Source organism: Python bivittatus, unplaced genomic scaffold (genome assembly GCF_059951505.1).
Source record: "Python bivittatus isolate LINGU-HERP-01145 unplaced genomic scaffold, Pbiv_v1 ctg000350_np1212, whole genome shotgun sequence".
Taxonomy (NCBI): Eukaryota; Metazoa; Chordata; class Lepidosauria; order Squamata; family Pythonidae; genus Python; species Python bivittatus.
Window position 1 is genome coordinate 40,696,015 of NW_028277074.1, and position 27,913 is coordinate 40,723,927.

The 27,913-nt window shown below is 38.0% G+C and overlaps 1 protein-coding gene across 5 annotated transcripts in view; it reads right to left on the minus strand.

The window, feature by feature from the left end:
• The window catches only part of LOC103063803 (cohesin subunit SA-2-like), a 68,511-nt gene that overhangs the window by 13,819 nt on the left and 26,779 nt on the right, over positions 1-27,913 (minus strand). For 4 of the 5 annotated variants that reach the window (XM_025166118.2, XM_015887916.3, XM_088144987.1 and 1 more), the window contains exons 14-26: positions 23,772-23,879; positions 21,929-22,037; positions 20,901-21,018; positions 20,066-20,169; positions 17,794-17,886; positions 17,619-17,708; positions 16,913-17,116; positions 10,298-10,374; positions 8,621-8,708; positions 8,239-8,319; positions 4,206-4,298; positions 2,443-2,608; positions 683-834 (exon numbers count right to left, since the gene is read on the minus strand). In XM_025166118.2, coding sequence (XP_025021886.1) covers positions 683-834; positions 2,443-2,608; positions 4,206-4,298; positions 8,239-8,319; positions 8,621-8,708; positions 10,298-10,374; positions 16,913-17,116; positions 17,619-17,708; positions 17,794-17,886; positions 20,066-20,169; positions 20,901-21,018; positions 21,929-22,037; positions 23,772-23,879 — 1,483 coding nt within the window. The remainder of the gene's footprint in view (positions 1-682; positions 835-2,442; positions 2,609-4,205; positions 4,299-8,238; positions 8,320-8,620; positions 8,709-10,297; positions 10,375-16,912; positions 17,117-17,618; positions 17,709-17,793; positions 17,887-20,065; positions 20,170-20,900; positions 21,019-21,928; positions 22,038-23,771; positions 23,880-27,913) is intronic. The other variant, XM_088144989.1, reaches the window with a different exon arrangement.

A 27,913-nucleotide genomic window follows, 5' to 3' on the forward strand; every position in this document is an offset into this window, starting at 1 on the left:
CAATGCAAAACCCCCAAAAGAGTAAAGAAGAAAAAGTAGACTATGTTTGGATGATCACATAAAGATTAAAATAATATTCCATTCAGTGCTATTGTAGAAAATACAGGTCTTCAGTAGAAGTCATGATGATGTCATGAACTGGTGCTATCATCACACAAATTACATTGTTATAGAATTTGCATCATTTACATGATGTCATGACGACATGCATGATGTCACTTACCCCTTTTGCCCCCCTGCCCCCAGTCATGGTAGAAAACAATATGTTTGCCTTTTCAAGCATTCATACTGTATATAAGGAGTATGCTTTCCGGCCAGAAGCATCAGGTTTCTAGGTTTTAATAAACCAAAGGTTTTCTACATTATGCATATTTCCCATGTGTTCACCTTCACAGATATGGCTGCAATACATATAAACTTTATCAGAGATTGCAAGATTTCTTTCCATGTAGGTTTGTCTCAGAGTGAAACAAAGAAAAAAGTTTGTGAATAAAATAAACATTTCTCCAGTTGTCATAAACTGGTCCCTTATTTCATTATCATAATGGAAATAAAAACTGTATATACTATCCATTCATACTGTGACCCATCATCAGTTTATTCGGTGTTCATGGATTTACCAAAAACATCACAGGGGTTAATTTTACAGTGCTTGGAAGACATCAAGGGGTTTTTGCATTACCTTCATATAATGCTTATAGATTTCAGCAGCAGCGGTTATCTCAACAACATTATAGACGATTAATTTGGAATAAGCTGCAAGGAGGCATCGCTTTAGATGTAAAACATCCAGCTTCTGACTTTCCTTTACCTTCACATCACCTTCTGTCAAATCTGTGGAGAGGAATACGGTTAGGTTTCATTCTAAAATCATGATGAATTATATATATAGACAACATTAGTCTGAGCTACAGACACTCAAGTATTTCACCGGTACTCTAAACCAGGGTTCCCGAACCTCAGCAACTTTAAGATGGATGGACTTCAACTCCCAGAATTCCCGAGCCAGCCATGCTGGCTCGGGAATTCTGGGAGCTGAAGTCCACCCATCTTAAAGTTGCTGAGGTTCAGGAACCCTGCTCTAAACCACAGCAATCACATCATCTTTATATGTATTTCTCTGCTTTTTAGATGATAAGAGATGTTCTTTCTAGACATCATGGTGTTAGCTACTCACTTGCTATTACATGTACATTTCCCATTCTTCAAGAAGGAAGAAGCAAGAGTGAAGCACGCATAAATAAATAAATAAATAAATAAATAAATAAATAAATAAATAAATATTAAAAGCTCAAAATCTGATCACATTCATGTATTCTTTGATTTATTAAACTGTATTTGTTATATAATAACACTAAATTTCAAAAAGTATAAATATATACAATATAAAAAAATAATGTAGCTTCAGAAATAATGATCTGAATGATCATTAAAATAATCATTATTAAAAGTCATTCAATAATTATCTTTATTATTTATTTAATGATAAAGAAAAACGAGAGGAAAAAGGAGACTTGGAAAATTATATTTTATTTATTTATTGCTGCCACAAACAAAAACCACTCTTAGCAACTCACATTATCAACTGATTTTTTTTTTAAATGACCTCATTGCTTGAAAATCTTCCTTGCTTCTCTGACCCCATCAACTCCCCGAGAACCTCATTTCAATGATGACCAACAATACATATCAGCAATCCATTGCTGCAAATTAGGTGCAATTTTTTCCTTCCAATGTTGGTTGATTGACTGATTGATTTACAGTTTTGTAATCCACCCCAATCTGTAGAGTCGGGGCAGCATGCAACAGAGTACAATACAAACAGAAAAAAAACCCCAACAAATAATAACTGTAATTAAAAAAAAAAACCTACCCCCCCAAAATATATACCCAGCAGAAAACAGCAGAAAATACTGCAGAACAGAGTTACTTTAATTGCCTTCTAATTGCCTAGGAGGGAGTAAAGAGTTCCACAACGCAGGGCCGCAAGATAGTTTCATGCACTAAATTACAAAATAAAGCTATTTTAAACAAATGCAATAAAACAAACTGAATCAAGGCAAATACAAAAAAAATTAAAAATCATATTTATATGACCTCTGTGTGTCAAACTGATATTATTCCAACTGAATAGGCCGAGAACACAAAGAAAGGATCTATTTCTTGGCAAATTTATTTCCTCAATAAATAAATGAAAAGTATAATGCTTTTGACTCATTTGTTTAATTGTGTTCTCTTTATCTAGTCTTGACTTGTGTGGAGAATAGTTTACATTTTAGGTCATATTTATGCAGAAACATTGAAAATTCAAAGGGTTCACAAATTTTTAAGCACCACTGTAACTATCTGTCTATCTCACCCTGCTTATTCTGAATGATGGAATACAAAGAGAAAGAAGAAAACATCATCAGCAAAATGAATTTACTGAAAAATATTGCTGACCTTTGGTTTCTTCTTCTTCCTCTCCAAAAACATGATCCCGAATAAATAAGAGCATTTTTGACTGAAGAGATGTACTGGGAAGATATTCCAGGAAACCAGCAGCACCATCATTGCTTGAATCTTGATGACTTAGAATTAACAGTAGATCACAAAGTATCATAAAAGCCTATAGTGATAAACAACAAAAATGACGTAGACATTTTAAAAAACAATACTCTATCGTAATATTTCTCTGCCTTCCTTGTTTAATTAACATGCAAAGCAAAATAATTCCCAGCTTGCTTTAATCTAAACTGGAGTTAGAGAGATAACGGGTTTTCTAAGCAGTGCAAATTGTATGAATTTATATTCAAGTTATTACAAATTTGCATAAATAATATAACATCTATAATCCAACACTATGAGTAGTTTAATCAAGATTATATGTCACATTCTGTATGCTGAGATACTGCTGTTTAAATGCGTACTGATATTTCCCACAATTCCCCTTCTGGACATACTTCATAACCACCATCATGGTTTTTCCAATAGCAGGTAAAGATTCTTACTTATCTTTGTTTCATCAAATAATAATAATTAATAGCAGATTTGATATTTGGAGACTAATAATTCATTATTCAGTCTCTTTAGCTGCTGTCCTATACCAGAAGTAGGTTTCTATTTGATAAGGAGATATATTGATGTTTTATTTCCTCCTGTTGTAACACCTGGAGAAGATTCATCCTCAGAAGATGAGGAGAAGCTAAGAGGGACTTCAAAAGCCAATGAATTCATTGACCCATGGTTCAACCCAACAGTTACAGAACAGTTGAGCTCTGTGGATCTGAGACCTCCTTAGAGGTTTCACAAAGTTCCTGGGAATAACGGCCTACTCAGAAGTTGCTGCTGCTCCTGGATAGCCCTGTATTCTTATGTTTTAATTTATGGTTTTATGTGTTTATATATTTATGTTCTAATGTTTATTGTGAATCGCCCAGAGTTCCCCCATTGGGGGGAGATGGGCGGTTGAAAAATTAATTAAATAAATAAATAAATAAATTAGAGGCGTATCAGTTGCACTAGATATGGAGATATATAACTGCTTGAAACAACATCCATTATCTTGAATATTCCTAGCCCAGCTGTCTCAAACTATCTTGGACCCTCAGACTGACTTCTTAGATTATGTCAGCCTTACCAGGTAGACCAGACAGGAAACACCACCAGATAAGCTAATTCTACTTTATTGTAAAACTACATTAACAGAATCTTGCAAGTCTGAAAGTACAATTCTCCCAAAATCACCTTTACAGCCAGAGAACTTAGGGAGGGTCTCTTCTGAGCCTCTTGCTCCACCCACTATGCAGCGGCAGACCATGCTCTCTTATCTGACCGTTCCTTAGGCAGCATCTCTTCACCCCATCTCCCAAGGTCTTTCCCACATACTATTACAGATTATGACTTGGTTTATTTGTCATCTTTAGGTGTATTTGGGGTACCTTTTGGATTATCCTGCTAATCATCTGGTTTTCTCAAGACTGCTTTTTCTGCTGAATTATCTGGTTGCACATTGATTCTAAGATAAATTATAGCCCAACTCAACTAAACCCACTGGCTGATATGGGACATCTTCCCAGTTTTCTGAAGACTTTGTTTAACATAGATTGAGAGGCCTCAAAACTAGGAGTGGAGACACTGATTTTTAGGTATGCGCACTTAGCCATACTCATTAATTCAGGGCATGCTATACATTTTAAAAGAAACAATGTTTTTAGAACAATTACCTTTTCACGTAACTCTCTGTTATAGTGGCTGAGATAGCATGTGCAAATTTCGCAATATTGCCTCAAATGTGTCTTCAAAAGAAATATATTTTCCTATAAAAATAGAAATTAATAGTTTTTATGTTGCTGTTGTTGTTATTTTCTCACGTTATTATGTGTGATAAATTTAGGAAAGGCTCAAGCCTTTATTTGAGGTTTTTTGGTGCACGAAGCTGAAAGCCAGATATTGTATCAATAGATAATGACCTGCATGGTTCAATGTGGTATTGCAAATAAGCCCTCTGGCTTTCTTTACCAACCCGGTTAGAAATTCATGTTCCCTACAAGCCTGAAGTCTCAACCCTACATTTATTGAACTATGGGAATAAAACAGTGGGGTCTGGGAGGACTGTGGAGGTAGAAAAGTCTAGAAAGTGAGGGAGGATAAATCACCTTTCCTACCTCTGCAGTCCTCCATATGGTTGCTTTTCACACCAGAAAGTAACCATGGTGTCTTCCCCTCCTATATCAGCTCAACCATGGAAGAAAAAGCTATTTTCCCAAGTACTATGTAAGTATCTCCTAAATGAAGAGCACGTATCTCCATGCAAGAAAGTTTAAACTAAGCTTGCAATCAGTTGTTTCCAAGACAATGTCTCATAGCAACAAGACATTCATTGACTATTTAGATGGCAGTAGTAAGTGCACTTTTCAGTAAGAACAATCTGCATAGTTTAATGGTTAATGGTTTTGAATATTTATTTATTTAATCAATGTATAGGCTGTCTCACTCACTAGAGCAACTCTAAGCAGTATATAGCAATATAATAGAAACAATTAAAAACAACTAGAAAAGAAAGACAATCTAATCATATGGTTAGAAATATTAATGAACCACGTTTTAGCATTACAATTGTCATTATATTGCTAATTCAAAACATGAAATCTGTGTCTAGTTTCAGAATGATGTAAAATAGGTAGATATTCTTAATGGTCTTGATTATTACTTTGGCCTTGCTTGACAGAACCTCCATTTTAAAGTACTCTGGTTTTTAGAGGATATGTTTTCTTGTCTGACATAAAGGTAATGAGTACTTTTTGTGTTGAGTATATTGGGTGACGTAGCTTCAGAGTGTCTTGGGAAACAAATTCATACACATATAAACCTCACCAATCAAGTGGAAGGCATTGCTAGATACTTTCCGTCATGCCAGATGCCAGCTTCTGTCTGCATGAAACCTCATCATTGCAACAAAACATGATGGGAAGTGCTAACCAAAACCATCAACTGAGTATCAGGATGCTCAATTTGCTTCCAAAGCAGAACTGAAGCTATGTCTAGAAGTGTCCTTTGGACTATTCAATATTTCATCTTTGAATATTACTAGGCTAAAAAAGAAGCTCAGAAATACTTTTTCAGGTAATTAAAGGGATGGCATAGGCTGTGAGAAATCCCTAGGAAGAGCTATGAGACAGTTTGACTGACCTCATTTCACCTTTATATTCTGAAAATTTCATTCCAGAAACACATTGTTCTGATGATAACAAAATATTCAAAAACTTTTCTTCCTATCCTCTATTAAATAATCTGCCACAAAATCCAGATTGCTCCATGATACTATGGAACAACCTGGATAAGTTCCAATCTAGCCCTTTTCCACAGAATTCCCTACACCCGTTAACATACCTCCTCAGAAAATCAAACTACCCACACTAAGAACCAGTAATTCGTTTAAAACACCATAAAAACTTGCAATATTTTTCATTGGCTGGTGTGGGTCTTCCGGGCTATGTGGCCATGTTCTGGAAGTTTTGTTTCCTAACGTTTCGCCAGCATCTGTGACCGGCATCTTCAGAGTGCAGGAGCACAGACAGGAGCAGTTCTCTCTGTGCCCAGGGTGATGTGACCCTTTTGTGGGTATTTATAGAGATCTGAGGGGGGGGAGGGGGGATTGGGGGTGTGTGGGGGGGGTTGAGTTACTGAGTGGCTGCTTGTTTTGGTGTCAGCATCTGTGTGTATCTTCCTGGGGATTAGGCAGGGTTTTTTCTTCTATTGAATTGTTAACAAGGGGCTGCTGGGGGTGATTAGCAAGTTCATTGTGTGAACTGTTCACATGTCCTAGTGGTTGAGCTGAGTTCGTTGACCTTCGGGTTCGTTGACCCACCCGTTACCCCAACAGTCTGGTTCCGATTTGTGGATGACACCTTCGCAATTTGGAGTCAGGATGAAGAAGACCTAGAGAAGTTCCTGAACCACCTAAACAGCGTCCACCCCAATATACAATTCACCATGGAAAAAGAAGTGGACGGCCAACTTCCATTTCTAGACACGTTGGTCATACGCAAACCAGACCTCAAATTCCAATTCCTAAACCCTGAACTTAACCACCTTAATTGGGTCCTACAAGCGAATGGCTACTCCAAGAATGAAATAAAAAGAGCCATCAAACCAAGAAAACAACATGTGACTGAAGAAGAAAAACAGCCACCCACCAACAAAGTATTTCTGCCCTATATCAAAGGGGTCACAGACCGCATGGGAAAACTGATGGAAAAACACAATTTCCAAACAATCTTCAGACCCACCAGAAAAGTACAAGAAGTGCTAAAATCAGCAAAAGACAAAAGGGATCCCCTCACCGCCACAGGAGTATACCACGTACCATGCAGTTGCGGGCATGTATACATCGGGACCACAAAACGCAGCATCCATACCAGGATAAAAGAACACGAAAGACACTGCAGACTACAGCAACCAGAAAAATCTGCAGTAGCTGAACATGCTCTCAAGCACTCTGGACACAAAATCCTATTTGAAAACACAGAGATACTGGACAACACCAACAGCCACTATACCAGGCTATACCGGGAAGCCATTGAGATTCACAAACACCAGCACAGTTTCAATAAAAAAGAGGAGAGTCTAAAAATAAACAAAACTTGGCTACCAATCCTGAAAAATACAGCCTGCAAAAGGTCAACGAACTCAGCTCAACCACCAGGACATGTGAACAGTTCACACAATGAACTTGCTAATCACCCCCAGCAGCCCCTCGTTAACAATTCAATAGAAGAAAAAACCCTGCCTAATCCCCAGGAAGATACACACACATTCTGACACCAAAACAAGCAGCCACTCAGTAACCCAACCCCCCCAACCTCCCAATCCCCCCTTCCCCCCCAGATCTCTATAAATACCCACAAAAGAGTCACATCACCCTGGGCACAGAGAGAACTGCTCCTGTCTGTGCTCCTGCACTCTGAAGATGCCGGTCACAGGTGCTGGCGAAACGTTAGGAAACAAAACTTCCAGAACATGGCCACACAGCCCGGAAGACCCACACCAGCCATCGTATGCCAGCCGTGAAAGCCTTCGACAATACAATATTCTTCATTGTTTTGGGTGAAACCTCATAACAATATGCATGAAAGAAATTGTACAAATATAAAGTAAGCTTTTAATGGGATTTCCTTGCTTTTTCTAAGGTTATACACCTACAAATTAGATACCACACACACTGGGACATGCACATTGCAGACTAAGGCAGTCTATAAAAACAAGCGTGAACAATACATTAGGAAACTAATAATATGTATCCCAAATTTAATACACTTTTTAGAAAATATTCATATAGATTGTATTAGAAAGCAACCCAGACATGACTTTCCACAGCTTGTGGCCAGTGTACATATGATCAAAGAATACTATGGCCTTATTAAGGGTACTACTAATTTCATAACACATAGGATATCTATATTTAAACTTGTACAGGTCTCCTCCAAATTAAGGTCAGCCCTGATGTTATACATGGAGCTTCATTCTATTGAAATAGCAAGGGAAAAGGGGGGTTGTATATTTCATACAAAATTCTCCAAATAACCTCTGCATTGGGAATCTGAATGACGGTGTCTGTGAGCTATCTCTGTTCTGTTAGAAGTATGAGTGTGAATCATGCTACCACTCTAAACTGGCTAACAAAGAAAAAACTCCCAGAAAATAATATGTGAAAAAAACTCTCAGAAAGTAATCTGTAATTATTGTAATGAGCCCAACCTTGGAAGACGTTGACTCTGCCATAGAAGGGAGCTGCCAAAGCAGTGCAAAATAAGCACACTGTAAAGCAGGCAAGAGAATCTGCAGGAGAGACGAACAAGCAAAATCATCATCATAATTTAAGTATGTCCTATCTGGAGCCCACGAAAACTTATATCATAATAATAAATCTAATGTTTTAGCTGCAACAGATTAACATGAATAATACAGGCTCAATTGCTGAATTAAGAATTTGCTTGGCCAAAGTAATTAATTTCATATTAGCTGAAATTCAACCTAATAAAATGCAAAATTAGGGATGGTTAAATTTAACAAGGATGTTCAAACAAGAAATACATTTTGGTGAGCACATGTATTCAATGCTCAAAACAGCTAAAATTACCTGAAGAGGTAAAGGGCTCTGTCCCAACTCAGAAACAAGTAGCTTAGACATCTTGTCATAGAGGTTCCACTCGGTGAGATCATGGGCACTACATAATCCAGAAAGAAATAAAACATAAACCCAAGTACTTTCAAAAAGTCATAACAACTTAGCTTTGAAGATTATAGTTCTACTGTAATGTCTATTCCACATTCACTTAATTTTGTCTGCAAAAAAATCTTTGGAATTCCCCAGGCTAGAAATCTTGATAATGAAATATAGATTAAATTGGATTATCTTTTTTTAAAAAATCAAATTGTCTCAGCAGAGTAAATGGAAGTGGTTTATTTAACTAGTACCACTTACAGAAAACCAAAGATCTCTCTTAATTTCAAACAATAACATAGGTATTTGATTTAACTTCTGCTAAAAGATTTTTGTTACCAAAGATCTATATTAGAATAAGTTAATACATTGTGTTGAGAGCATCTAGTATACCATCTGGAGACTTAAAGGATCAAAAGGACATTTTTTAAAGAAATTAAATTTATCCAAGGAGAGAACAAACATATAAACACTCATAATTTAGTGCAAGGATGGGCCACAGAATTCTGAAACCTCTGACATTTTCACATAAACTCTTGAGTTTTATTTGAAAAGCAATTTTTAATTCTAACATCCTCATTTCATTTTGGCCAGGGGGCTGTACTCTATCCTTGTGCTTTGTCTGGAGATCACAGATAGCATGTTATGGGATCACCAAAGTAGAGGGGGCAAAATGTTTGGCCTAGTTTTCAGTGGGCTGAAAGGGAGACAATGGATGCTGTGTCTCAGAAGGCCCAAGCAAAAAAAGTACAGTCAGACAGTAATCAGGGACACATGACAGCAAGGATAATCAAAGTCCAGTCCCAGATTTCAGAATAGGAGAGGCAGTATCATAAAATTCACAGAATTAGACATAGAAGCATAGTCAAGGATCAGATCAAGGCCCTGAATTCCAGAAGAGTGATGTTATCTCCAGCACTGGGATGTTTTAATGAAAAGCTTTTCATTCGCCTCCACTCCTTAGCCTCAACTCCAGCGTATAGTAATCTAGCCTTAGAAACCAGAGCTATCTGTGTCAGCAAACCACACCTGAGCAATTCTCAAGTAGCCCATTAGCCTTACAAAACAATGCCGCATGGCACCATACTTCTGCATCTTTCAGCCTTTTGATATTTGATTCTGGATCACCATGTTCCTGCGGACTTAGGGGTTATGCCTGAAAATCTGAGCTTCTGCATGAAATATCAGGCTTGAGAGATTGGTCGTTCCCCAATAATTGTATGGGGCCTTACATTTATGGCTTCAGTGGCTTCCCAATCCACCCTTATTTGATCCTTTTTCTCAGAGGACAAGCCATTTAAGGGTACTAAAATTATTTTAAGGGCTGTAATGGGCTTTAAGCATCCATTTTCCTCCAAACCCTTACAACCCCCCAATACAAAAAACAAAAAAAGGGGGGGATCTGGAAAATTTCATCCTTGTCCATCCCAGAGGGGAATCTGTGGACTGTAAATGAGAGATTGAATCCAGACCACTAGCTACAACTTGGTTCTTTTTCTTGGTCTCTGTAGGTAAAGCACCTAATTCTAATTATACTTAGTTACACAGCATCAGAATATGAAATGAGCAATTGGCATTAAAAAAAAATCTCACTTATGAAAAGCAGCTATTTGTCGCAAAGTGGAGCACAAATACCGAATTTCTTCTTCTTCTGCACAAACACCGTCTCCCTAGAATCATATGCAGAAAGGACAGAAAAGGCTTAGCTGTGCTTGAATAGCCAACTGCCTCTCTTCATTGGAGGCTTGCCATAAATGTCTTTCTATTGTTCGCGGCTATTTAACATTTAAACAAAATGCTAAAAATCTTAAGAAGAGGTGAAAGGGACTTGCAACATCCCTGTCTCCTCTTCACATACACATACACACAGACCCCACTCCCCATAGCCATGGTGTATGCTCCAGTCCTCTTCCAATTGTTTTTATTTCAGTGATGGTTGATGTTACATGCAAGTTGCCTTAGTAGAACTGAAAGGAAGGATATATTGCAATAGTCCTAATTGCAATAGTACTAATAGTGTCAGCCCTTCAGAATGGTCCAGACGGGAAACCAAAACCATGGGTACTAACACTATCTTTATTGTAAGGTTACAGTAACAGAATCTTGCAAGTCTGACAACACTTTCCCCCTCCCGTCTTACTTTCCAGAGAAGTAGGGAGGTCCCTTCTGAGACCCTCCACCCGCATTCCTCCTCTCAACTCAGATTTCATTCATCAGACCGTTGTCTAGGCTGCAGCTCTTCCTCCTGTCTCCCAAGGTTATTCTCACAGCCCATTCAAATAGTTATTTGAGATGTTCAGCTCTCAGAACATCTACCAAGAGATAAACAGTCCTCCTGCAAGGGCACTAGGAAACCTACTATTAAATCCCTACACAAAGCCAGACTGCATGGTTTCCATTCTTAGACAGCTGGTGGTTTGTTAAGATGTGAGATGCCCCTGACTAAAAGGACATAAAAATCCCAAGACAGGTAGCGCTTCCCTTCTCCCTGTATCACATAAATGGCACGAATGCCCTTGGGACATCTATCCTCAGGGAACCACAATACACCCATACCATTTCCGTCAAACACCGCTGTACACTCACGAACGGGGAATTACAACTCTGTTATAAATAGCAAAATTAGTCCAGGTACTGTGAGTGAGCTTATTACATTTTCTTTCATTTTGGCAAATCCTATTTTGGCCAACCTCATTGCAAAGAAAAATGGAAGCTTATCCTGACTTTGGATGCTTAGAAAGGAATAACAATTTCTTGTTTTCTGGGCTTCCCCAAATTCAGAGTAATATAGACAACTCCTGCTAACTGTATTCAGAAGAACAGCTGAGTGTAAGGAGAGGTGGCCTTACCCAGGATCTGAATTTTTACCACAACTACCTACTTCAATATAAATCTTCCTCTAATTTATTATCTTCACTAGAAGCTAATCTATGTTTCTCAAACTACAAGGTCTCAATGGGTATCTGAAGCAGGGCTTTTCCAGTTACTGAGCTCTCTTTGAAGAGTGGTTACAGTGCCATGTTCAGACAGGCTTTTAAAGGTATTTAAATCTTTTTTCATTCACTCTTTAATTTTACTGGGATTTTCATGACCTAGAACGTTTTACTTGTTTTTTATTGCAGTTTCCTACCAAGCCCTGGTAAGGAGAAAATAGGATTTATTTTCCTATTTCCTATTTTCCTATTTTCCTATTCCCATTGTCATGGTCAGATCATGTCCTGGGGGCCCTGAGTTTCTCCTATGCCACCCTCCGCAGGGAGGCAGGACCCATGCCATTGGTCCGCCCCGGACACCTGCTAGACCCATCAGGGTTTCAGAGGGAGCTGGGGGGTATTCCCATGGATCTGCTGCATGGTCCAGCAGAGGCCTTGGCTGCTGCTTGGAATAGGGAGGCAACCAGGGCTTTGGACAGGATCGTGCCTATGCGGCCTCTCTTGCCACATTGGCCCAGACACTCCCCGTTTAGGAGGAGTTGAGAGTGCTAAAGAGGGTCAAGAGATGTCTAGAGCGCCGCTGGAGGAAGACAAAGACCGAATCCAACTGAACACAGGTTAGAGCCGCTATCAAGGCCTACACTGTGGCGATAAGAGCAGCGAAGCACCAATACTTCTCCGCTCTTATCATGTCCGCAGAATGCCGCCCAGCGGCCCTGTCCAGAATCACTAGGTCCCTCCTTGGTAAGGCAGATGTGGGGGTTCATTTTCATGGCCACACAGAGAAATTTTCGAAGGGTCTGCAGGACAAAGTCGCTCAGATTTGTTCCAAGTTAGACTCATGCCCCGAGCATGGGGCAGGGTCTGGGGAGATACCAGAGGACCATTCTTACCCAGTTATCTGGGAATAGCTTGATCCTGCTGATCCTGAAGAAGTGGACATGATCCTGGGGACTGTGAAGGCCACCACTTGCCATCTTGACCCATGTCCCTCTTGGCTGGTGAAAGCAGCTTGGGAGGTGACATGTGCTTGGATCCAGGCAATGGTTAATATATCCTTGCAGGAGGGAGTGTTTCTGGCTGCCTTTAAGGAGGCATTGGTGCACCCCGTCCTCAAGAAGCCCTCCCTGGATCCTACTGTACTAGACAATTTTCATCCAGTCTCCCACCTCCCTTTTTTGGGGAATGTGGTTGAGAAAGTGGTGGCATCACAGCTCCAAAGGGTTCTGGAGGAAATGGATTATCTGGACCCCTTCCAGTCAGGTTTCAGGCCTGATTATGTAATGGAAACAGCATTGGTCACACTTATGGATGATCTCTGGCGGGAGCCCGATGGTGGAAGTGAGACCATCCTTGCTCTCCTTGATCTCTCAGCAGCTTTCGATACCGTCAACCACCGTATCCTATTGGGACAACTCAGGGAATTGGGGGTGGGCAGCACGGTCTTGTGCTGGTTCACCTCCTTTCTTCAGGGCCGATCCCAATCAGTGCTGATAGGGAACAAGAGGTCCCATCCTCGGCCCCTCCTCTGTGGGGTGCCGCAGGGTTCAGTTCTCTCTCCGCTCCTTTTCAACACCTACATGAAACTGCTGGGTGAGATCATCCGCCATCATGGGATGAGGTATCATCAATATGCTGATGATACACAATTATACATCCCCATCCCAGGTGAGGTTAGTGATGCCGTGACCGCCCTTTCACAGTGCCTGGAGGCTGTAAGGGTCTGGATGGGGAACAACAGGCTTCAGCTGAACCCTGGTAAGACGGAGTGGCTGTAGGTTAATCGGTCCTCGGTATCCGGGACTTTGTCATCTTTGGTGCTGGATGGGGTAACACTGCCCCAGACAGACCCAGTGCATAATCTGGGGGTCCTCCTAGACTCACGGCTCCTGCTCAAAGAGCAGGTGGCAGCCGTGGCAAGGAGGACCTTTGCACAACTTCGGGTTGTCCATCAGTTATGCCCTTTCCTGGATTGGGATGCCCTTTGAACAGTCACTCACGCCCTTGTTACCTCCCAGATAAACTACTGCAATGCGCTCTACGTGGGGCTACCCTTGAAGAATATCCGGAAGCTACAGCTGGTCCAGAATGCAGCCACGTGGGCTATCCTTGGAACCCCAAGAAGGGCCCATGTAACGCTGTTGCTCCACGAGCTGCATTGAGTACCAGTCTGCTTCCAGGTCCAATTCAAGGTGTTGGTTATCACCTTTAAAGCCCTACATGGCATGGGACCAGGTTACCTAAGGGACCACCTCTTCCCCATGACTTCAACCCGTCCCACTCAATCACACAGAGAGGGCATGCTTCAGACCCCCTCAGTAAAAGAACGTTGATTAGCGGGGTCCAGAAGGTGGGCCTTCTCTGCTGTAGCCCCCGCACTCTGAATATTCTGCCCCTGGAGGTGAGATTGGCCCCCTCACTCCTGGCCTTCCGGAGGGCTTTGAAGACCTGGTTCTGCGACTTGGCCTGGGGTGGGGAGGGAATACTTCAAGCGTGGGGATGACTAGCCCCATAGAGGCCTGCTGTCTTCAGCCCCAGAGCCTTCATCTTCTTGGACTCTCTTCCTCTTTTTTAGTAAAGTTTTTTAAATTTTTATGTTTTATGTATTTATATGTATTTATGGTTTTAATGTTTTAAAACCAGTGAACTGCCCAGTGTCCCCCATTGGGGGGAGATGGGTGGGGGAGAAATTTAATAAATAAATAAATAAAAATAAAATAAATTTATGCATCAATAAAATAAAATAAATGATTCTCCCCATCCCTTTGGGGAGCCCATTCATTTGATGGTGCAGATCATACATTTTGGCTGGTTAATCACATCAGTCAAGATGTGTGGATCTCTATGTTTTTAATCATAAAAAAATGTTGCTAAAATAATTTCTATTACCAAGTTAAGAGAGAGTGATTTAGTTACACTGAGGCTATACAGAAGGAAGCCTTTGAATTCCATCCTTCTACAATTACAGACATATATAGAATTTTAAAGACCATGGAAAAATGCAGTAGCTATCAACCATAAAATAGCGTAATGACATGACAATTTTATTACAGTGTCCTTTTCTTGCAGTCTTAGAAAGCAATGTCCAACTGGTATCTAATTTTCACAACTAAGACTGAATTCCTCCTTAATTTTTCCCATTCTGTGCCTGCCCTTAGTTCCCAATGCTGAGATATGTGGACATGCTAGATCTCTTTTTTTTAAAAAAAAAACTCACCAGCAAGATGCAGCAAATTTTAAAAACTAACAGTGCAAATTAAACAAGTTTACTTAATTCCCCTAGTTTTCATATTATTTACAAAACCTTTATATGTGTTTTCATTATTAAAAGCAATTCCAAAACGATTGTGTGATCAGATTGTAGAAACTAAGATGTACAATATAACATCTTGCTGATCTCACTGCATAAACTGCAAGGCTGGTGCAAAATTCATTGTTCTTTATTATCGACAACCAAAATAAACATGGCGTGTGATTATTCTGCCTAATGCATTTTTTAAAAAAGCTGTCCGCATGAACTCTTACATGGTGGAATGACATCTGTTAGTCATAGCACAGTTGATCAACTGTTGTTGAACTGAGTCTGCAGGCTATTCATATTTCCAACAGCTGCTCTTGTATTCTTAGAACCAACTAAAACCTTTTCAAGTATTTTTGCAGCCCCCTCCCCCCAACATATGCACAGAAATGGAAATGCAAAAGTCATATTTAGCATTTAAAACATCTTACAGATCTTTTCAACCAACAATCTACACGTACAACAAAACTTTAAAACCAATGCAGGAGGAATGTTCTCATTAGCCATATGTAACAGCACCAGTTTTATTTCCAAATTAATTCCCATTTTAATTTTTTTTTTCTGAGTATATTTTAGTAGGCAGTCACCAAAATACAGACTTTTAAATAATCCAATAATAAAATGTAATTTCTTCAAAATGAAATAAATATGACTCTGTTCTTCCATTTTATTGATTGCTAATTTTAGGATTGGGGAAGAAGTGGTTGATAATGGTTTTAGCTGATTTAATATGCTTTCATATTATTGTATATACTTTTATATTTTTATAATATGCTTTTATATTGTTAGAAGCAATTTTGAACAATTTCTTTAAAGAAAGGAAATGCGGAGTAGGAATGTCTTAAATAAAACCTTTTTTTAAAAAAATTGAAATTTTGGCAAGAGCATTCACAAAGTACCCTCCAAAGAAGCATGTTAAATTATGACATTATTTTTTTTCTACTGAAATACTCAGTGCATTATTCCTGTAGCAAGAGTGTAGAGATGTGGCTGAACTATTTGGTGCATATGCATCTGGCTTGGGACAGTCTATGTCCAAATCAAAATATACATTTTGAATGTTTTAGGAATGAAAGAGGGCTGTTTTGTGATTTGTGGAGAAAAATGGGAAGAAGCCAGTGATATTGGTGGCAGCACCTGAGGATTGCAAAGGGGGGAAGGAAAGGATCTATGGAGCGGTGCAGGCAAGCCAGTGAGACATGCCACACTGGTCTCAGTGGCAACTCAAGGAAGGCACTAGGAAGGCTAGACTACAGGGGGTGGGAGGGCCAGCAGGATATGCAATGTTGAGATTTCCTGAAGAGAGAAGAGAGGTGGGACAACCTGCCCCATCTTTGCTCTAGTTGCTCCATAAAATACCTAAATCTAGATCATTCTAGGTTTCATTTCTGCCAAACCACAGCCAATCCAAAACTGTTTGACAGAACTTCCAGAATGTGATGGTTTATTCTTACTTTGAAACAAAACATTTTCTGTACCATGTACATGCCTACAAGTTTGTAATATATACCTTCAGACTTCATATTTTTGCACAGGAAGTCCACAAAGATACACATCATCTTCATTCTATCACATGTACTACTGACTTGCCTCCAAATGTGCAACACAAATATGCAGCCAATGTCTTTAATAATTCAGAGGTAGCAGGAAGGAAAGTAGCCCATTCCTTCATGGGTCTTCTGAATTATCCTCAAAGCTGGAGGGAAGGGAGCAAATGAACTACAGAAGTGACAAGAATCTCAGGGTTGTGACCAGCAAATAGCCATGTGTACACAATAACAGATAACCTCAGCTTCCTACTGACATAATTTAATAGATATTATTTTTATTTATTTAATCATATGTGAAGATGCCACTTGCTTGAATACCTCTGCTCTCCCCAATACAAAAACAGTGTATTTAACATTTTAGAAAAATCACTCTTTTGCTCCAGATATCCAAGTTTTGCTTCTCATTTAATCCAAAGCTCATACTTACTTCATGCCAAAAAGTGCCTAGTAGGGGATTTAGTTTCTTCACCAATTCATTCACCAGTTCAGCTCTAGCAAAAGCCACTTGGTTATGAATGGTAAGTTCTTCTCTGGAAAGAATACTGTATATCCTGGAGCAGGTCTCTAGGACATCAGTGTTGGAGTGTGTCATTACAATGGCTTTTACCTCTCTCAATAAAGCATCCAGGTGCTGCAAGAAAAGGAACTATGAACATCATGAACAGTAAACCAGTGTAGTCCACCAATAGTACTCTGTTTGAACTTAGGAGAATCTTTGCTTAACCATATATGCACTATAAGCTTTGAACAGGGCACTGCCCATCTACAGTATAAAGTAAGAAATATAAGGTCTAATTCACAAACCAGGTTTATTATCTAAACCTCACAGAGCATCTAGCACAAAGTTAGCTGTGCAGGAATACAAGGTGAATAATCAAGGAGGTTCCACATCTGCACAGTCTGAAAAACTATCCTTGAGATCATTTCAAGTGAAAATGCTTTTGCGGCAAAGGCCATGTTTTCTCACCATGTCCCAGACATCAATTCAACTTTCAAGCATGGTGATGAAAACAAATATAATAATAAAATTAATTATTTCAGTAGTTAAAATGAATCAGTGAATCAATGACATTTTTTTCACCATATTTCTCACAAATTCTCTATCTCCTCATCGGTCATAAAAGCTAATTCACCTTATTGAATAGACCAGTACTGTACCGCTCTAAATCAAAATACTGTGAGATCTGCAGAAGGTTTGTCACTTTTTCTGCATCCAGCGAATACTGCAAAGGAAAACAGGATATTAGTGTGCTGCTGAAATTCAAATTAGTTATTTAATATGCATTCACAAGAGCAGCTGCTAGTTACCTTTGCCAAGAGCTGAGGAAGCACCACGATAAAGTGTTCAGTCATTTTAGCACAATCTTCCATTTGTATCTTCTTCTCTTTGGTAGACAAGATCTATAGACAAAGCACTTTGTTGTAATTATAACATAATCGTGCCATTGTTCACGATTTAAATTAGCTGCAGGATCCAAATTTTGTATGGCAAATTGCTAGGTATGAAAATATTAAACTGCTTGATTTCTGTGGATGATTTATTAAAACTTTTTATATGTTTTTTTTTAAAGCATACCTATTTCCTGAAAGAAAAGTTAGCTGCTTTGAATCTTCTTTTTCTATTCTAAGATATATCCATATTTGAGCAAAGGAATAGAGAGCAACAGATAAAGAAACCTCTAGGCATTCCGGCCATATCAGTGGTTTAGAAAGAGTTCAGCACTTCTAGGTTCTAAGAACAAGCTGTACATATCTCGCAACTCTTTCAATAGCAACAAGTTGGTATTTTTTAAGACCATGGCTAAATAAACTGTCCAACCAGCAAAACAGAACTGCTGTTTTGAGTCTTGTGAACTTGTAGTTAACAAACAAACCTTAGAAGGTCACAGTGATTTGCAGTTGCAGCATGATCATGGTTTGTATCCTGATTTAACATATTCACTTAAACTAGCATATTATTCCAAACATAACAATAAACTGTGATTCATCCAGATGGGAAGCATTGCATTAAGATCAAAGAGGGAGGAAGCCTGCGAATATAGGAAATGTTCCCAATCCCCTAAAATATCCTTCCCTAACTTAGTGCTTTTCAGTTGTGTTGACAATATAGTTGTCAACATTCCCAGTCAATATGACTTCAGAAGTAGATTTACTTTTTTCTCAGAAACAAAGAATAATAGTTTCTTTTTCATTTTTTAAAATCTGTCTTTCTCCAGAGAAGTTTTTAAAAATCTAAAGAGTTTTTAAAAATCCTTCAAAAAGCCAGTGCCATCCATATGTACAGTAATTATACATAATTGCCATTACTTAATGATTGTTAGGATAACTCTCTTCAATCAATAAACCAAACTGGTTGCACTTAAATATTTTTGCTCAACTTAATCTCAGTCATAAGTATCTGTAACATTTGAGAGTAACCTTGTGTTTTATAATTTGTGCAAAAAAATTATGCATGTGATTTTGGATATGCTCTCCTCTGAAAACATCATCCATGCATTTTTTTAAAAAGCACAAGATGCATATAGTGCCATCTATTTATTTATACAATTTATAAGCTGCCCAACTTCCATCAAACCAAACCAAAAATCTATCCAATAGAGCTCAGCCATCACCAAGCCTGGGAGAACAGCCAGGTCATTAATACCTTCCTGAACATCATCAGGGTGGGGTCCACCCAGGTCTCTGGGAGGATATCATTCCAGAGGCAGGCACTATGACAGTGAAGGCACCCTTCCTGGCTGATAAGATGACACTCTTAGTTGATGGGACCCAAAGCATGCCCACTCTGCCTGATCTCACCAGATGAATAGAAACAACCAGAAACAGCCAGTCTCTCAAGTAACAAGGCCCTATGCCATGAAAAGCTTTATAGGTAATAACCAGCACCTCAAATTGCACATGGAAGCCAACTGGTAACCAGTGCAGCTTCTGGAGTCATGGGCCCACACAGCTCTAAAGAGGCCCCACAGTTCTAACGAGGCATGCCCAACACTCCCCGCACCACTGCATTGTGACCAGCTGTAGCTTCCAAATGGTCTTCAAGGTCAGTCCCATGTAGACTGCATTACAATAATCCATTTGTGAGATGACTAGAACATAAGTGAGTGACTGATTGAAGGGGTCTCCTGGCCCAGGAAAGAATGCAATTGGCACACTAATGTATCTGTGCAAAAGCTCTCTTGGGCACAACTGCCACCTGCTCTTTGAGCAGGAGCTGTGAATCCAAGAGAACTGTCAAGTTGTGCACCAGTCTTGAAAGAGGAATTGCACTCCCTACAGCCACAAATTCTGTTATTGGATAAGGCACAGCCCCTTGAGTAAGCATATTTTAGACTGCTTCTTTTCTCTCGAACTACAGAGCAAAAGAGAAATGCTCTACAATTATGCTGATACTAAGGTTCTGTGCGAGTACTACAAACCGTTGCCATTCCCTGCATTGGCTATAAGACAGGTATCACATTTGCCTTCCATTCCATTCTGTTCTATCACTGAAGAGAAATGGGTTGCTGGCACTATTTAAGGGCAACATGAAGCAGAAGGTTTTTGCTACCAACACAGCAAAAAATAAAGCTCCACTGACTTTCCTGATCCCTCCTCTGCCTGTGGGAGGATGACCTTCAGCAGCCTGTCGAACAGTCGCTAAGATTATTTCAATGAGGGCACTCTCCTGGGCATCACTCAGTGCTGTAAACAAAACAATGGAGATTCTATTCAGTCTCCCACAGAAAGAAGTGGAGTTCTGAGAATCTGAAAACCCACAGCAACTTTATATATTGAGCCTAGGAATGTTTTAATGTAACTAAAAAGGCATTCTCTAAGTCTACTTCTTTTTCTTTACAAATGGTTTTGAGTTATTTGGTGGAACTTACCCCCAGAGGCTAAAATAAGAGACAAAGATCTAAATACAGTCAAGAAAGAAATAGGCAAATCAACAAATGATAAAAAAGATCAATGCTTATTAAGTAAGATAGATATTGCTACTAATCAGCAATATGTCCTACATGCACATACACTTGGTTCATACCTCAGGGTAAGCCTTAAGGCCTTAATCTACTTCACTATAGTTTATTAAATTATAAAATACACACCCACAATGGTGTTATAAATCATGGCATACAACACGCAAAGACAAACAAATCCTCCTACAGCTTTCCAGATTTCATGAACCAGCAACGTGCTGCATTCTTCACTCTGACATAAAACAGAAGTCAGATTGGCTAAGCTGCTGAGACAAATTCTGAGTGGTGGCCTGGTCTTCATAGCACACAGCATTTTAAATTAGTGCCTGATTATGACAAAGATTCCCTGCTCCTGAAATTCTCATATCCAAACTGGGCTCATATCATGATGCTCTGGATTGCCCTTTCAGAGCCAGAATATAGCAATGAAAGCACTAAGCTTCATGGCCCACTTACCTCCTTCATATTCTCTGGCATTCTCCAATAAGAGAGCTGTCATGCACTCCCAATCTTTCAATAAACTTGCGGCCCAATCCCATAGGCTGTCTACAAGATATGTGACGTGGTTATGCAGCTAAAAAATAAAACCCATATCTTCAGAAATAATCCAGTGGGACAAGCTACCATTATGATCCTAGGAAGCAGTAAGTGCATCTTGAACAGTCAAGCAAGATCCTGCATGTTTTCAGTATCTTTCAAAAGTAGAAACTCCCATGACAGCAATATTTAATCTATAAGCATAGTTTTCTTTATAGCTCTGGGAATATCACTTCTCTGATTGTAGCCTGTCATATTACTTTGCAGTTAAAGATGTATAACAACAGCATTCAGAAATAAGAAATACTCCTTTGGTCACTTTAACCATTCATCATTTCCAGTTAAGGCCAGCTAGTATAATACGTTCAAGGAGAAGCATATTTTGCCAACGTATAGACAGGCCCAACATTCAGGGAGGCCTCAAAGTAGCCATACCCAGGTTAAAATTGTAGACATTTATATTCAACTGAATGTTAACTTAATAACCATGAAACAATCCATCTGACAAGTTAATTCTCTGAATACATTACAATCTATCATCATATTCCTTAACTGAAAAAATGAATTGCCTTGGCTGTTTAGACAATGATTCAAAGATACACAGTAAAAACTCAGCCTTTCAACAATTTCAATAAAGGATGTAATCAGGTGGGGGTTTTTTCTATAAATTAACTCCATTTTTTTTCTTTCACTCCTTCAGGCATATTTCTCAAAACAAACTCTAATTCATTCTATTCTCCAAATCTTCCGCTATAACTAGAATTATTTGAAAATAATAATAATAATATGAGACAGTACTTTCTAACACATTTTGTTTAATAGCAAATTCTTTTTGAAATTAAGCCAGTTAATATTCACCCAGTCTCAAACCTTCACATTTGCCCCTTAATTTCATTAGTTGTCTTTATTCAGCTGTTCCCCTTCAGAGTCGGGGGGGGGGGGGTTACCTCACTTTCCAAGAAAAAAAGTATTAGTGTTTTCAGCTGGCTAGTAATGGGTTCCTGCTTTCCATTGTTTTTGGCGAATGATTCTGACTCAATTTCCTGGATAATCAATCTGTCAAAGAAACAAGCAGTAGGTCAAAAACAAGTCCCAAATTCTGATTTAAAGCAAGCAACTGAAATATCTAAGTAGGTTATAGTAGTGCACATACTGACAAAAGTAAGGCCATAGACATCAATCAGTCTTACTTCCAGGTAGGTAGATTTAGGATTGTAATCAAAACTTCCAATCTTCTTCAATCTGGAGAAAAAGTCTTATTCCCATGATCTTGGAGACAGCCTTGGAAACATGAAAGCAATGTCTTGCATACTTTTAGTTTTCATCCTTACTCTACAAGTTGTACTCCTTGGGTCAGTACTAATCTTAAATATTTTATTTCATTTCCAACAGTGCAGGCTTTATGTAAGGCTGATGATTTGAAAAGCAAGCTGAAGAGTATGGTGAAGTATTCAATACTGTAAGGAAGTAGAATTCTGCTTTCTAAGAAAAACCTTGCCTTGAAATATTTTCAATTAAAAGAGTGGCATAAGTTCAGCACCATACAAATGGACTATAATTTTTTCTAGGGCTATGCACACTTTGAAAACCATCCATAAGTGCTTCAAATTTCATGTGAACATCACACTTCTCTGATTTTCATCAAAAGAAGGGCTGTTTTAGCGAGAAGCACTGTATTCACTATGGTTCAAAAAGAACCAGCAATATTTACACAAGGTCCAAAACATTTCTTTTAAATCATTGTCAATATTTGTACAGCCCTGTTTCTTCTTGTTATTAAAAGCAGTTACAAAGTTTCTCTTGGGTAAACTGGATTTTCGTGTGACTGAAAAAAACAGGAATGTTTTACCCCACCCTCTCATTCATCATTCTAGTTGTTGTATTAATTGTGGAAGTTGGAAGAAAAAACCCTTTGAGATTAATCAAAAAGAATAAAACTTTCACAACAACCCAAGCAGATGTAGCTTGATGAAAAAGTTACTCACTGAATATAAACCAACAAGCCATATAAAAAGAGGTTCATGCAACATAGCTGGTCTTGTAAGATAAGACTATCCCTCACGTCTCACTGTAGCCATGACTTCAGTAGATGACCTTAGTGAAACGCTTTTCTTTCATTTTCATTGCTGCATCTACTGAAAGTTAATAACTAGCCTGCTGGCTCTTTTGATGAAATGTACAAAGATTTGTTTTAGTTCTGTTTGTTTTCTTCTTTTGCTGCAGGTATAGCTCTGTTTTTCTCACACATTATGGCATGAGGTATAAGATAGCCTTGCTATGAGTAAGGAGCACTTTTCATATCTAGAAGGGAAGGACATCTCTACATTCAACACACCACCACCCCAATGAGATAAACATCTCTTCAACATTTGCACCATACATGGCTGTCAAACTCAAGTGGGTGTCCACAGAACCAGGGTTTGCTTCAGTGTACTGCACTGCTCCTTATTCATCCATTCCCCCTCCAGAGCAAATTTAACTGGATTAGTTTATATTGTGCTAGTACCAATTCAAGTGGTAAAGAAAATATATTATACATAAAACATCACTAAAACTGGTTGGGTGAATGGATATTGTGACATTCTATCTTATATGAGAACTGCTGATACATTTCTTGCATTAGTACATAAATGTACTTGTAGAGACAGGCATCAATCTCATTACAAAAAGATGAATAATAAGGATCAGTGAGAAGAGAATCACTCAATAAGAAAAAAAGTCACAGCACTTTGTTTAAAGAGAATGTGAAGGTAGTTTTGAAATCCCATCAATAATGACAAGAGGATATACCTTTTGTAAAGTAATTCCCCAGCTGCTACAGCCAATGGTCGGTGGGTGCTATAAACGAACTGGTATAAGTGTTCACAGTCTTCAGATGATAAGGCATCTTCACAGTTCCTGTACAGAAACCTAATGTTAAGCATGGTTTGCCAAAATGTATATTGTTTGGTATTCTGACAGCATAATCATATGCATGTTTTCTCAGAAGCAAACCACAATATGATGAATAGGGTTTAGCCATGGGTAAACGCACACAGAAGTGCAGCCTAAAACTACAATAATTGGTTCTTAATTTTTCACTGCCTCGTATTTTATTCACTTAATTGAAAAAGCAGCTCAATATACGCCATATAATTAAAACCATATATTAATTTAATGACCTTCTTCCCCTTGTGATTTTGTTTAACATGCACTAGAAATCAACTATTATCATACATTTTATGTTGGTGTCTATTAGTGAAAATGTAAACATATTTGAAAGGGCTGGTTTGCTGCAGATGGTCCCAGGACTATAATCAGAAGCATTTGTAGATAAATTACTTTATACAGCAGACTGGGACAACCACTGTTAGCAAAATATATAACAGGGTAAGTTGACAGCCAATGAAAGGAGTAAAACAATCCACTTAATTGTTCCCCTATGGTCAAACTTGCCTTGAAAATGAAAAGATATTTTAAGTTTTCATGAACTATAGATGTAATGAAAGGTCAACAGTGACCTTCAATACACAGGTTGCACTGTTTTAGATTTGTCATACTTTATATGGTTATATAAAAATGACAAAATGTAAACATTGATATTCTGTACTAGAACTTAAACATCTTACAAAAAGCATCTAATATTCTACTGAGAGTGTTGTGCCCCCAATATATTAGGTGGCAGCTCCTGATCCAAAAACACTGGCTTCACAAATGAGCAGCTATCAAATGTAAAACTTGCTACCTTCCAGACTGGTCTTCTAGCAAGTAATTAGCTTGTGGAACAAATATCTCAGTAACCATTAATTGAATTGGATATGACACTTCCCTTAGTGGGACTGCTGTAGACAGAAGTTCTTGAAACTCCTATCTTGTTTAAAGGTTGGTCTCTGCCCTCGTTATAAGTAATGCAGGAGTTGAGAGACGGACACACAAGACCTTCTTATGAGAATGGTCATTATTGGCTTCTTTACTAGGAGACAAGGCAGCTTCAAAAATAATGTAAGTTGATCATTATTGACCTAACGTTTGCAGAAAGCTAACAGGCTTTTTTTTTAATAAAAATTTCTTACTTTTTTCCAGAAAACATTTAACATAAATGTCTTGGAGTACAGTAGAAATTCAGCACTTTCTAATAATCAAAGCAGCAGCTCTCCTTCAATCTAGGAGTGATCAGACTTCATAAACATTATTTTCTTATGTGAATGTACTTAGTACTTAGGAAACAGTTAAAAATAACCTATTAGTAAAAACAAAAATAGTAAAAACAAAAGAAGAGAGAAAAAAGCAATGATTTCTGTAAATTCTAATTATTTCCTAAGACTGTAGTCCCAAGCTTACCTAACAATTGACACAGATAAAGGTTAAGACAGAAATGTCTGCCGGTATTTAGCTGTCTAAAAATAAGTCTGGCCTTCACATACCAAATCGACTTTACATCATTTTATTCCATATTTCATGGTGATCAAGCACGAACAGAACATGTAATGGCGAAATAAATAAATAAATAAATACACATACACACACACACGCACAATTACATATATATGTAATTTTATTATTTTTATATAATGTAATTATAATTTTACATATATATTTCATATGCATGTGTGTATATGTGTGTATATGTATGTATGTATATATGTGTGTGTGTGTGTGTGTGTATACTGTATATATAAAATGCTTGTATGTGTGTGTGTGTGGGTGCATGTGTTTGTGTGCATATATACATGCACGCGCACACACACACACGTACACATACACGGGGGGGGGGAGAGAGAGAGAGAGAGAGAAGCCCAGTAAAATTTTCAAGAACTTTCAAGAAATCTCATTTGTTTTGAGCTGACCTGGGCAGATCTCAACAAGCATTCTAAAACCTTAGCATGATCTTCATTATACATAGTTTTGTATAACAAAAGGCCATAGTTCCTCCACTGAAACAGAGCCATGGCTTAATCCCAAAAAACAAAGCAAGAGAAATTCAGGACATAAGAAAGAAGAGGCAAAATGTACATCTTGGAAGAAAATGAAACTCAAGTAGTTGAAGCATCATATATGCTTTTTCAAAAGGGCTATAAAACAAAAGTAACATTTACCAAATTGGGCAGTGGGGGACTGATAATTCCTTCCTCTAAAATAAGAATATTTGAAATTTCACATAATTTCTCCTATTATGTGTTAGTATAAAGAATCAGATTTACAATAGACACACTTCATTTCTAAAACAGTTTGTCAAAAATTGGAACTGCTATTGAGTTATTCAAGAACAGGTTCACACTAGCAAATAATAATACTTCCCTACTACAATAATGATAAAACTATGTTAAATTCTAAACCTGCCTAGAACATAAATAATGTTGTATATAATAGCAAGAGAAGCATCTGGTAAGGGAATATTTTCTTTAAAAGAAGTTAAATATAAAATAAGAAAATATAAAAATCAGATTTATAGCCTCAATCTGTAGAATTTTCTGAAAGGTACAGCTGCCAGTCATCAATAATTACAGTTCAAAGTTTTACGCCTCTTTCTATCACCAATGCAAAATCTCATGGTTAGAATATGAATGCAAGAAATTCCTACTTAATCAAATCAAAGATCCTTCTGGTCAGCCATTATGTTTTCAAAGTGAAATTTTAAAAAGATATTATGAAAAATGATTCTTCCCCAATTTGGGTTCCCCCAATCTTTTGACATACATCTCCTATGACTTAGCCAGTGTGACCATAATAATGGATCATGGGTATTATAGACCAAAATCACTCTGTCATGTTGACAAAGACTATACACAGATAAACCAAGATCAGTTCTATGCTCTTAACAAGCTAACAACTATGGAAGAATAAAGAAAAACTTCTCCTGCCCTTTGGTAGGCAAACATCTACTCTAAAGACATATTTATTTATAAAAGGACATCTCATTTTTCAAAGTATAATTTCTTCCAGGCAATTGAGAGGAATTAAATATGCATTAAAATGCATTTGGGCAAAAACCATCAGGATGACTTGCTTAATCTGCTATGGGAAGAAACAGCACTTATCCATCAACAGCATTTGTTTAATCATATTTAAAGTCAATTTATGTTAGCTTAACAACTTCCTGTAGAAATTAATTCCACAAGTTAATAACATGCTCTGGTAAGAAGTATTCCCAGTTGGACAAACTAAGAAAACAATATATGCAGTTTAAACCTAATCTAGTTTTTCCTGTAAATTTAAAGAAGAGAGGTATTAATATGCAGACCTAGCTTTTACTACAGAAAATGTAACATTTTTTCACACAAAAATGTAAGATCAAGGAACTAAATCTATGCTGAAAGTTTAGTTTTTCTTTCGTATTCAGTGGGCATTAAACACCACACTAAATAACTGAAACATCCTTGTGATCCTTATGTCATTAACCTATGTTTGCTGCCTCTAATTCCAGAGAGGAAAGTAAAATCTGCATTTACAGATCTGGGTATTAAGTCCCTTTATATGACAATGTCCTCAACAATACAATCACAGAAATTATATTGCTACTCAATTAAAAGCTACTACAGGACATTTTAAAATAACGTTCCATAAGAAGGGCAACATATATTAATATAATACTAACAAGGCAGGATTTTTACAATCCTTCTCTACATTTCTTGGAGCTTAATGGTCCATATTATGATCCAAAATTACTTGTTCTTTTGGTATTAAATCCCTCTGCTGTTTGTAGGGTTATGCTGACACATCGATATTCCCTTCTAATATTTCCCCTTCTGTTACCTCTTACATTTGTCTAATCATTAACAGCCATCTAGTTTTCAATGAATTTTCTGAACTTTGATTATAGCCCCAAAGTTCTGAAGCTAACAAATATACTGAATATGTTAGTTAAGTCTCTATACTAAGAAAAATATCTTAATGAAATACTATGACATCCTAATGACATGTCAACAGTTCTCTTTAAAAATGCAAGCAGCAAA